The sequence below is a fragment of the Mustela putorius genome, unplaced genomic scaffold (genome assembly GCF_011764305.1).
Source record: "Mustela putorius furo isolate JIRA1106 unplaced genomic scaffold, ASM1176430v1.1 tig00001059_pilon_pilon_pilon, whole genome shotgun sequence".
Classification (NCBI taxonomy): Eukaryota; Metazoa; Chordata; class Mammalia; order Carnivora; family Mustelidae; genus Mustela; species Mustela putorius.
Genome location: NW_025421553.1, coordinates 3,060,149 through 3,072,235, shown reverse-complemented (window position 1 = coordinate 3,072,235; position 12,087 = coordinate 3,060,149). Strand labels below are relative to the sequence as shown.

General features: G+C 36.0%; 1 protein-coding gene across 1 annotated transcript in view; it reads left to right on the top strand.

Annotated features, from left to right (window-relative positions):
- DCP2 (decapping mRNA 2) overlaps positions 1-12,087 on the top strand; it is a 55,384-nt gene that overhangs the window by 17,198 nt on the left and 26,099 nt on the right. Inside the window, exons 2-4 of the mRNA XM_004761329.3 lie at positions 1,105-1,256; positions 4,396-4,523; positions 4,894-4,992. Coding sequence (XP_004761386.1) covers positions 1,105-1,256; positions 4,396-4,523; positions 4,894-4,992 — 379 coding nt within the window. The remainder of the gene's footprint in view (positions 1-1,104; positions 1,257-4,395; positions 4,524-4,893; positions 4,993-12,087) is intronic.

Here is a 12,087-nt window from a genome sequence, read left to right as displayed (position 1 = left end):
GAGGTTATGCAGGTGAGCAAGGACTGGCTCTCAAATGCCATGTAGAAGAGTTTTGATTTTTGTATTAGCTAATGCTATCAGAGTTGCATGTTACACATTTTCTTCTTAGTATATATGCTCTTTAAGTTCCCTTTTCCTCAAAGTTTTTCTGTATTGAAATGTAGATTATTTTACCTACATTTGTCTTAACATTTACATATTCATTCCTCTGTGGAATGTTACATTATTTTTATAATTTAAAAACATGGTTTTGAGGTCGATTTGAAACTCAGAAACCTGCCAAGAATATTTGCTAGTGAATAGTGTGAGTGATCAAGCTAGGTGATACTAAGTTTTAATTTTTTTAAATAACTCAAAAACCAATGGATTTTTTTTTTTTTTTTTTTAAATGTAGTTCAGTCTTCTCTCCCGAGGTCATTACCAAACAAGGCGATGTAGTGGAAGAAGCAGTTGGTGATTGCTTAATGAGTGCTGTAAATCCCTAAGTTCACTTAGTTTTTTAAATTCTGACTTGTTGGCACTAAGAGGGCTTCATTATCTTCATCACATACAAATAATAAAGTGTATTTTACATATGTATGTAGTATATATACTATATATATAGAATATTTCCAGCTCCCTTCAAATGTACTTGGAAAAGACAATTTGGGATTTTAAAAAGTGAGTATACTTTATTTTAAACTCAGATTCTGCAGATGAGGTTATCTGTTCTATTAATGAACAGAGTTGATTTCTTTAATGTCTCTTTATAATACTTTAAATGTGGAGATTAAGCACCTAACATCTTTCCTGTTTGAATGAATGAAAATATTTGTGTATATTCTTAGGAGGTCTCTTAAAAAAATTCTATTATGAGTGAGATACCTGTGATAAACTTTTTTTTTCCAGACTCCTCTACCTTGTGCAGCATTGGTGCCATAGTGGTGAGCATAGCTGCCTTCCAGACTCCTCTTACTATAATAATTTCCCCCAAATTTTGCTTCCTTGATCAGCACTGTTCTTGGTCCCTTTTTTATGTTGGTGGGTCAGGGGTGAAGCAGTTAAGTAGGTTAAAATCATTACAGTCTGTAAATGTAATTTTAATATGTTTTTTGTTTTTGACAGCCGATTTATTTTGCATATTCCCAGCGAGGAAAGAGACAATGCTATCCGAGTGTGTTTTCAAATTGAGCTTGCCCATTGGTTTTACTTGGATTTCTACATGCAGAACACACCAGGATTACCTCAGTGTGGGATAAGAGACTTTGCTAAAGCTGATATCCTTTTATTATTATGACTGTCTTTCACTGTTGCTAAGAAAACATTTCAGCACAGATTTCTTTTGATCGCCTTTGAGATTTATGAGTTATTAGGTGAACATCCTTGATTTCTAAAAACTGTCAAATATGAATAGTAGGCAGAATTTAATACTGTTTTTATTTTTATGTAGAGGACCCCTTGAAATGTGCACTGATGATTAGACTTAAATTTGATTTTTCTCTTTCAGAAATAACTAGCCTATTTCTAGAACTGACCTGTTATTTTTAGTTTATTCTTGCTGTTCCATTTAATCAGATGATCTTTAATTCACTACCTTTCTGGGACAGAAATTAATTAATTAAATTAATTAATTAATTAATTAATTATTGAATACTTAATGTGTTAAAAGCAGTGTTTTTAGTTTTGTGGCAAGTGCAAAGAAGTCTTTGCTTTTGAAGTTTCTTACAAATAAGATAGAAACCTATCAATTTCTCAGTTATCAAAGATACACTTGGAAATTTAAGATTATTATTGTAATTATTTTTAAATATTTATTAATTAATGTATTTGAAAGGGAGGAGAAGAAAATCTTAAGCAGACTCCCCCGCTGAGCCTGATGCAGGGCTCGCCTCTGGTTGGATCCCATGACCCAAGCTGGAACCGAGAGTTAGATGCTCGACTGACTGAGCCACCCAGGTGTCTCACAAACTAAAGATTATAAGAGAAGCTATGTTACAAGGCAAAAAAAAAAAAAAAAAAAAAAATTGATGAATTACTTATGGTTCTAATAGGAAATGTTTTTAGAATTCAGAGATTTTTTGTTGGGGGGCAAAGCTGTGTTTATAAGGGAATATAGGATTTTATAAAGAGAGGAGTGGGGAGTATGTTCCATGTAAAGAAAAGGATTGAGCAAAATTAGAGAGTTGGAAAATACAAGGGATATCTCGGGAAGTAAATTAGTTTGTATTGAGGAGACAGTTCTTATGGGGACACATTAGGAAGAGATGGCAGGTATATAGGGATTATTTGTGGGTTCTTAAACCTTGAGCCAAACTGATTTTTATTCTGTAAGTCATTGTTTTTAACTATAAATCATGTATTCAAATGGAATTACATTCACAAATTCACTAAACTGTGCTAGAATTGGAATAAGAATGAAAATAACCCTTGTACTCAGCTCCCTATAATTTTCCCTGAGCTCCATGAAATAAAGACACCCCCCCCCCCCGACCCCAACTAGGTCACTGTAGAATATGGACATAACACTGATTGTTCTAAATATGTAGCCATAAAACATTTTTGAGCAAGGTTAAGGAATATTATGCAAATCATTTGAAAATGGTATTCAAGAAGACTTACTTGGAGGGATAGGTTAAACCAGAGGTCAAATTACTTGACATTGTAGCAATAAGGTCCTAAGCCATAGTAGAGGGACTAAACACTGAAGAGACATTTCAGTGGCAGAAATGATCAAGTTGATTAACTATGAAGCTGTAAAAGAGGAGGGTGCTGTGGTGGCTCAGTTGGTTAAGCGACTGCCTTCAGCTCAGGTCATGATCCTGGAGTCCTGGGATCTAGTCCTGCATTGGGCTCCCTCCTCCGCCAGGAATCTGCTTCTCTCTCTGACCCTCTCTCCTCTCATGCTCTTTCTCTCTCTCTCTCTCAAGTAAATAAATAAAATCTTAAAAAAGTAAAAGAGGAGTCAGAGGGGGACATAAGTTTTATTGAACATTATCTTTGTTAAAGCCTTGGTCATAGATTTCCGTGGAGAAATCATGAAGGATTTGGCTTTTAAGAAGCTATAATCTAGGTATAGAACTGTAAGGAGTTATTTCTGTTCCTGGTGTATTTTTATGTTTTCCTCTGGTAAAGCTTTTAATGGAAGAAATAAACATTTAATTAAAATTTATATATAGATTCTAAAAAGCCTGTGATAACTTTAAAACTCATAAGGGGTTTTTGTAAACATTTAAAGCCATACTGTTAGTGGGAAGTACCTTTCCAGAATGTTAGCAAGCCTGTCTAGAATTGTAGGGCTTCATGGAATGGTTGATGTTGTATCCGTACTTTATTCTTTTTTCTCCCTTTCCCCAACTGAAGGCATTGTATTGAGATTGTATTAATTATATTGAGGTTAACCTAGTGCCTGTCTAATTACAATGTTGTCATAGATGGTTGATTTTTGGGGGGCTCTTTGATGGCCTCTGTAATTTTCACTTCAAGTATAAAACCAAAATAAAAATTTAAATATAAAGCTTATAGAACTTAAAATATGTTTTCATAAAATGAATTAATGTGATTTTTTAAAACCAACTAGCTGCCAATCACAACATGAATATAATGCTTCTTTGAGGGTATTTTGATACACCTGTACTACCCGTTTTTGCACATCTTTTTTTTCTACGTCTGTTAAGACATTTTTTTTTTTTGTGCTGGGATATTGTTTGATCCTAATGCATCTTTCATGTATTAACTTTCTTCCGTTTTTGGTAGCCCACAGCAGTTAGAGTAGTACTATACTAGTATCAGTATGGTCTCTGAAATCAAGTTGTAGTACTTGATAGATGTCATCATCCAAATGATTGAAAATATGCTCATAGTACATGTTTTTAGGTTAACATCAAAATAAAAACACAGAATATATAGAATATGTGTTTTCATAGAGGACTTGAGGAACCTTAAGCATATGTCCTTGGTTTGAGAAACACTCAAAAATTAAAATTTTTCCCACCTTTTTCATAATTAACAGTGTTGTAGTGATGAGACATTTGATGACATGGAGAATTGGAAGGCTGAGCATATACTTTACAGGTTTAGGCTTTATTTACTTTAAAAAAGTAAGTTTTTACACTGTCCAGTATGGGGGGACCATGCCCAATTTCTTTTGAAAGAGGCTATTCTTCCTTAATACCCAGAGTTAGTATTTCTTTGATTGTTGTTTTTTTGTTGTTGTTGTCGTCTTATTTTTGTTTTTTTAAGATTTTATTTATACTTGTTCAGGAGGAAACAAATGTGGAAAAAATAAATAAGGGGAAACCTAGGTGAAGATTTGAGTAATTTCATATAAAATTCATAGTTGAGTTAAATAGGTTTCTATCTGTATATAAATACTCAAGCTATATTTAGAGAGAGGAGCTTCCTTAACACTATGTATACTCTTCAGTCATTGTCCATTTTTGCTGCCTCAAGGTGAAGATGTGGAAAAAGTTTTGGATGAGTGGAAAGAATATAAAATGGGAGTACCAACCTATGGTGCAATTATTCTTGATGAGACACTTGAAAATGTGAGTGTAATAAAAGATTTTTAGTGCAGTGATCAGCTGTTTTAATCTTATTAGTAAAATATGTGTTATTTTGTTCTAAACAGGTTTTAAAATAGACTTTAGTGCTAAAAGGCCAAATTTTGCATATTTTGTCTGCATTCTGGGTCTTACGATTTTCTACTTGTAGTATGACTTACTGCAAAAAAAAAAGTCATTTAATTGTTGGAGAAATACTTTAAAATGGTCAGAATGCCTGCCTTCACACTAGTAGTGGTATAGTCAGACTCTTAGAAGATATTAAAATCAAGTATTGTATAAAATTATTGGTTATGACAGTTACTTGAAGTAAGGAGAAAGCAAGTTTTATATTTACCTCTGCTTGTTTTTATAGGTACTACTGGTTCAGGGGTATCTAGCAAAATCAGGCTGGGGATTTCCAAAAGGAAAAGTAAATAAAGAAGAAGCTCCTCATGATTGTGCTGCTAGAGAGGTGAGTTCCTGCACTTTGAAACCTAGTAATATTTGGTGATTATGCTTTGAGTGTGCTTTTTAGCCATGGAGATTTATTATTTGGACCATCAAATCCTCTTTCTAGAACTTGACTGCATGAAGTAACTTATCTTTTATAACGATGCTTTTGCCCATATCTTTTCTATTATTCTTCCCTTAATTTGTTTCCATTTTCTTTTTCTTTCCTTTTTTTTTTTTTTTTAAAGGTTGTCTTTTTCTTTCTTTATTTGACAGAGAGAAAGAGGCAGACAGAGAGGGGAAGCAGGCTCCCCACTGAGCAGAGAGCCCAATTCGGTGCTTAATCCCAAAACCCTGAGATCATGATCTGAGCTGAAGGCAGAGGCTTAACCCACTGAGCCACCCAGGAGCCCCTCCATTTTCTTTTTTGCCCATTTTTAATTGTTATCTCTAACTCCTTTCTATTTTGATGATATATTCTCTACCCTTTTTTAAGAGTTGGATTTGTAATTGGTAAAACATTTTGGCAATTACAGTCCTTGTTTTACGTTTATAGTCTTGGCTTCCAGACACAATTTGGGCTTTTCTAAGAAATTTACGTTTGTTGCTCAGAACCCTCTCTAGCTTCCTGTTGTCTATAAGATGAAATTTAATTCTTTTAAATATTGAAACTCCCTCCCTTATCCCCAACACAAAATTTAGCTATTCCTAAATTTGTCTTTGTTCTCGGTCAGAAGAATTTATTCTCTGTCTCTGAATTTGACTGCTTTGTTTCAGTTTTAAACTTCGCTTATATTATTTCCCTAACTGGAAGTTTCTCTATTCTTCCTGCCTATTCAAATCCTATCTAGACCCAGCTCAAATGATCTTTTTTGCCTGAAGGATTGCCACGAAGTAGCTCTGTATCCAGTATCTGAGTTTATTTATCAATGAGATTTAGAGTGAATAAATTTTTTTTAATTGAGGTATAGTTGACACACAGTGTTATATTAGTTTCAGGTGTACAACATAGCGATTCAAGTCTAAACATTATGCTATGCTCACAAGTGTAGCTGTCATTTGTCACCATACACTGTTATTAAAATACCATTGGCCATATTCCCTATACTCTACCTTTCATCCCTATGTCTTACTCAGTCCATAATTGTAAGTCTGTACTACCCACCCCTCTTCATCCATTTTGCCCATCCCTCAATCCTGTCCCCTGTGGAAACCATCAGTTCTCTATTTATGGGCCTGTTTCTGCTGTTTGTTTTTTAGATTCCACATATAAATGAAATCATATGGTAATGTCTTTCTCTGTTTGACTTATTTCACCTAACATAATACCCTTTAGATCTATCCATGTTGTTGCAAATGCAAGATCTTTTTTTTTTATGGCTGGGTAATACTCCTGTGTGTATGTGTGTGTACACACACCGTATCTTTATTCAGTCATCTGTCAAGTCGATGCTGGGGTGCTTCCATGTTTTAGCTGTTACGAATTATGCTGTAATAAACATAAGGGTGCATATACTTTTTCAAATTAGTGTTTTTGTATTCTTTGGATATATATCTAGTAGTGGAATTACTGGATCATGTGGTTATTTTTATTTTTAATTTTTTGAGGAACCTGATACAGTTATGCACAGTGGTGGCACCAGTTTGCATTCCCACCAACAGCACTTGTTATTTCTTGTCTTTCTGATTCTAGTCATTTTGTAGAGTGGAAAATTTCTAAAGTTTATTGTTAATTAAAATGCCATGTATTTAAAAAATTAATTCATGAGCACTACCCTATAATAGTCTTGGAACTTTTATAAGTTATTGTCTAGACATTTGCTTGGTGTTAATTATGTAATTATGTATTACTTGTGATATGCTGTGGACTGTATTCTTTTTTTTTTTTTTTTTAATTATTTATTTGACAGATAGAGATCACAAGTAGGAAGAGAGGCAGGCAGAGAGAGAGGGGGACGCAGGCTTCCTGCTAGGCAGAGATCCTGATGTGGGGCTCGATCCCAGGACTCTGGGATCATGACGTAAGCTGAAAGCAGAGGCTTAACCCACTGAGCCGCCCAGACACCGTGTAGACTGTATTCTTATTTATCAGTTCCTTGGTCACTTAACTGCACTACATCTTATCCTTGAAATTTGAGACCCTGAGCTATAAAGAAGCATGATATAATGGAAAGAAAACTAGCCTAGGAGTTGAAAGATTTTTTTTTCCTGTTAATAGTTCTCATATATGTTAGTAGCCTAGAGACTTAGGGTGAGCTACTTAATTTCTCTGTGAGATACACATTTATTAAGAAGAGTTATGTAAGGACTTAATAACTTGAGGTGAACCTTAGGTGTTAGTGATTAACTTTGAAATATTTTTGAAGGGGCGCCTGGGTGGCTCAGTGGGTTAAGCCGCTGCCTTCGGCTCAGGTCATGATCTTAGGGTCCTGGGATTGAGTCCCGCATCGGGCTCTCTGCTCAGCAGGGAGCCTGCTTCCTTCTCTCTCTCTCTCTCTCTCTCTCTCTCTCTCTGCCTGCCTCTCTGCCTACTTGTGATCTCTCTCTGTCAAATAAATAAATAAAATCTTTAAAAAAAAAAAAGAAAAGAAATATTTTTGAGATGGCAGTATAGATTTTGTGGCAAATCTCATTTTGATCTGTTGCCTTACTATTTTTTTTAATTCAGTGTTTTGCTGCAGCAATGTTCACCACCTAGTTTAAGTTTGGATGTAATTATTAGTGAGCAATAATAATTAAAATTCTTATAAACTACTAGAAGTTATTTAACACAGAAAAACCATTAATGGTTTGCATTTTAAATTTAATATAGAACAGCTAATTGAAGTAAGTTTTTTTTTTTTAAGATTTTATTTATTTATTTGACAGAGAGAGAGATCACAAGTAGGCAGAGAGAGAGGCAGAGAGAGAGGAAGGGAAGCAGGCTCCCTGCCTAGCAGAGAGCCCGATGTGGGGCTCAATCCCATCACCCTGGGATCATTACCTAAGCCTAAGGCAGAGGCTTTAACCCACTGAGCCACCCAGGTGCCCCTGAAGTAAGTGTTTTCAACAGCTTATAGACAAAGTCATTGTATCCAGGTAAGTGAAGGTTTATACACACCTCCTAACATATAAAGCTGTTTACGTAGCAGGAGAGAAATTGACATATACTCTAAGAGCTTTCCTTTTACTTTTTGTAGGTGGTAGGAGATGAAATGGAGCAGTTGTAAAGTCTCCCTTTTATGTCCTCAAACTCTGATTCTCTTGCTCAAAAGGAAGGACAAGTAGAAATCATAGCATCCTACTTAGAGGAATTGATGTGTAGTTCTGTATGTAGAGTTAGGTTAATCCTATAGCAGTAGATAATTGTCTAGGTCCAGAAAAGACACTGCATTAACTAGAAAACAGTCTAAATTTGGACTAAATTTGGTGAGATCTGTATTTTTAATTGGATCTTTTTGAGGGAACTTGGAGGAAATCAAGTATTTAAACTTGCAAAACTGAAGAGAACTACCCCCCCCCATGTCTAAGGAATTATCTACATCTATCACTAGAACCTTTCTTCTGACCAGTTTTATACACTATATTATAAAGAGTCAGGATGATGCAGAAATAAAGTATTGGGGGAGGGAATGGGGGGTGCAGAGGCAGTTAGCCTGTGAGCGGAGGCACCTAGTTTTCAGTTTAGTTTATCTGCTCTGGGATACTAAGGTAAAAGATTCTCCAATTCATGTGGTGCTAATTTCAGTAATGATTATAGATCACTACAGTTTCTAAGAAAGTAAATGAAATATTTTAGGGGCATGGGGAGTGGGAGAATGGAATGTTGATGATAGGATGCTATAGAGAGTCTTGTGGGGAGGAATACAACCATTATGGGAGAGTTCAGTCATATACCAAGGTCTCACAGTGAACAGCAGAATAGGGATGCAAAACACTGGTGGTTGGTACTGGAGTCCATGTTCCTGACTACTACAATATAGGCAGTCAAGGAATATTTGTAAATGAGTATTTCTTAACACATAGATGAAAACGGAAGGAATTTGTGATTTTTTTAAGTATAAATATTTTCTAATATTTACCTTTCTGATTCAAATCACTTTTGGTTTTCTGTTTTAGAGTTTTTGTCTTGCTCTGAGGAAAGTGCAAATATTCTTAGGAACTGTAGTCTCAATTTCAGGGAAAGATTTTTTCCCTTTTGATAATAACAATAATTCTTCTAACCTTTCTTATCTAAGAAACATCCTCTTTTAGCTGATAAAGGAACTTGTCAGAAAAAAACCTTTTCTTTAATAAATTTTGGGATTAGAATTTGACTTTTATATCTGATTTTTTTTTTTTTTAAGATTTTATTTATTTATCTGGCAGACAGAGATCCCAAGTAGGCAGAGAGGCAGGCAGAGAGAGAGAGGAGGAAGCAGGCTTCCTGCTGAGCAGAGAGCCTGACGTGGGGCTGGATCCCAGGACCACGGGACTACAACCTGAGCCGAAGGCAGAGGCTTTAACCCACTGAGCCACCCAGGTGCCCCTACATCTGATTTTTTAAATGGTTGCCTCTGTTATATAAAGAGACAAAAATTTTAAGATTAAGGTTGCACATTGTATCATGGCCTGAGCGGCTTAAACAACAGAGATTTATCTCTTCCTGTTCTAGAGGCTCCCAAGATAAAGTTGCCTGCTCATAAGGTTCAGGTGAGGGCTCTCATCCCAGCTTGCACGTGGCTGCTTTCTCACTGTGCTTACGTGGTCTTTCTTGGGTGCCTTTGTGAGTGCAGTGTGCCATGTCTCTTCCTCCTCCTCCTCTTCTTCTTCTTTTTTTTTTTTTAAGGGTTTTACTTATTTTTTTGACAGATCACAAGTAGGCAGAGAGGCAGGCAGAGTGGGGAGGGGGAAGCAGGCTCCCCACTGAGCAGAGGGCCCGATGTGGGGCTTGATCCCAGGACCCTGAGACCATGACCTGAGCCAAAGGCAGAGGCTTATTTATAACCCACAGAGCCACCTGTGTTTCTTCCTCTTCTTACAAGGGCATCAGCCCTATTGAATTAGGCTCCCAACCTTATGACCTCATTTTACCTTTATCATCTCACAGGCCCTCTTCCCAAACAGAGTTGCATTGAGGGTTAGGCCTTCAACATGAATATTGGTGAGATAAAGTTTTAGTTCATAGCAGTTGCCGTTTTGAGTAATGAAAGTGTTCACTTAGTGGTCCTAGACTTGTACTGTGTGCTTCTGCCACTTGATGGTGCTGTAGTACTGTTCGGTGGTAGTAGGGGGAGGATGTACTGTCTGTAAGTTTTAGTTTAAAACCAGATTGGGATATTACCACAAACTCCTCTGAAAAATAGCAATGATTCTTTTAATTTTCCCTTGTATTAATCTATAAGGAGGAGTTCTGTCTAATTTTTTTAAGCTTCCATTAGCTAGGCTGATGTCTTAAACGCTTTTTCTGGGACTTTTAAGTTATGCAGTTCTGTCATGGGTGCTTACCCTTTTAAGTTGCTAATAATGGCAAATTAATTTGGTTTGTTTTAGTTATGTTACTGTTCTTATTTCATTATCTATGGTTGTCCAGGGGTGTTTTGTTATAGCAGAATCTGACTCATAAGGGCTGTGTCTGTGGGCTGAACTGAAAGAAGTAGTGGCAGCTTTCTCAGGGACAAGGTGTGAATATAACTGTCAACAGAAAGCTTAGTGCCATCATTATAGTTTCCAACCCTTGACCTTTTGGTTCACCATTGTTAATTGGGTTCTGATTACTTTTATTCAGTGAAGTAGATTTAGGACAAAGATGTGAAAAATGGTTTCTCGATACTGTTCAAAGGATGCATTAGGATAACCTCAGTGTATTTTTTTTTTTTTAAGATTTTATTTATTTATTTGACAGACAGAGATCACAAGTAGGCAGAGAGGCAGGCAGAGAGAGAGAGGAGGAAGCAGGATCCCTGCTGAGCAGAGAGCCTGACGTGGGGCTGGATCCCAGGACCCTGGGATCATGACCTGAGCTGAAGGCAGAGGCTTTAACCCACTGAGCCACCCAGGCGCCCCACCTCAGTGTATTTTTATTGTTGTTGTGAAACACCAGTTGTTGCACAAGCAAATGATACTTGGCAATTCACTTGTTTTGGGACTTATTTTTGTTGCTTGTTATTTAGCAAAACAGTACATTTTATTGTAATGAAACCTACTTTATTATGCATTTAATCCTGCGTATTGTGATTTAATCTTGATAGAATTTGTACAGAGCAACTATTGGTGGATTTATTCTACCTCTTCCTGTAAGGTTATAAAAGGACAGTAGGTGGAGGATTTCTTTATCTGTCTTTGCTGGTGCTTTTTCAGCACATTTTTAAATCTTACTTTAGGAATTTTATCTGATACCATTTGGGAAGTTAATCCTTTTCTGTGTGCTAGGAAAATTTAAGTATTAAAATACAGAAATGAATTTTATCCACAGAAGATAATATTGAAATTTTTGTCTTTGGTATCTTTATATGTAAGTGAGTTACTAAAAAGTTTTCCCAGTAAGTCTAATGAGAGTGGATTCCTAACTTTAGAGGCAAATTGATTATTAATCATTTTTAGAATTGAGAGATTATATCTGTTACTTTATTATACTTGTTATAAGTTTAGTTGTACAGGGTTTGAAGCTGCCTGTGTTTAGTGCTGATGGTTCTTTTTATTTTGCTTCTTATTGTACCTTTTCCTTCCATATGATTCCAGCTATAGCCGCCATCCCCAGATCTCTAAATGGAATGCCTTTTTCTTCTTATTTGGCTAACTCCTGTTCATCTTTCAAGTCCCAGCTCAGGTGTATCCAGCAGAATAGGATGCTTTCCATGATACCTTCTCCAGATGACCATCCCATTTCACAACTCACACCTTAACCCAGAGCTGAGTTATGTATTCTCATAGTACCTTCCTACCTCTTGGCATGTATGTCCTGATTACAGCTATTTTCTTTTTTAGGCTGAGCTCCTTGAAGAGCAGTGCTTGCTCTGTTAATTCCTGAAGCCCATGCATCCAATAGTACTTGTTAACTTACTAAGCACACAATATATATTTGAGTGCACTAAATATATTGATACAGATAATTTCAAGTAGTATAGAGAAAAATAATACAAAGAATGTATTTGCTTGC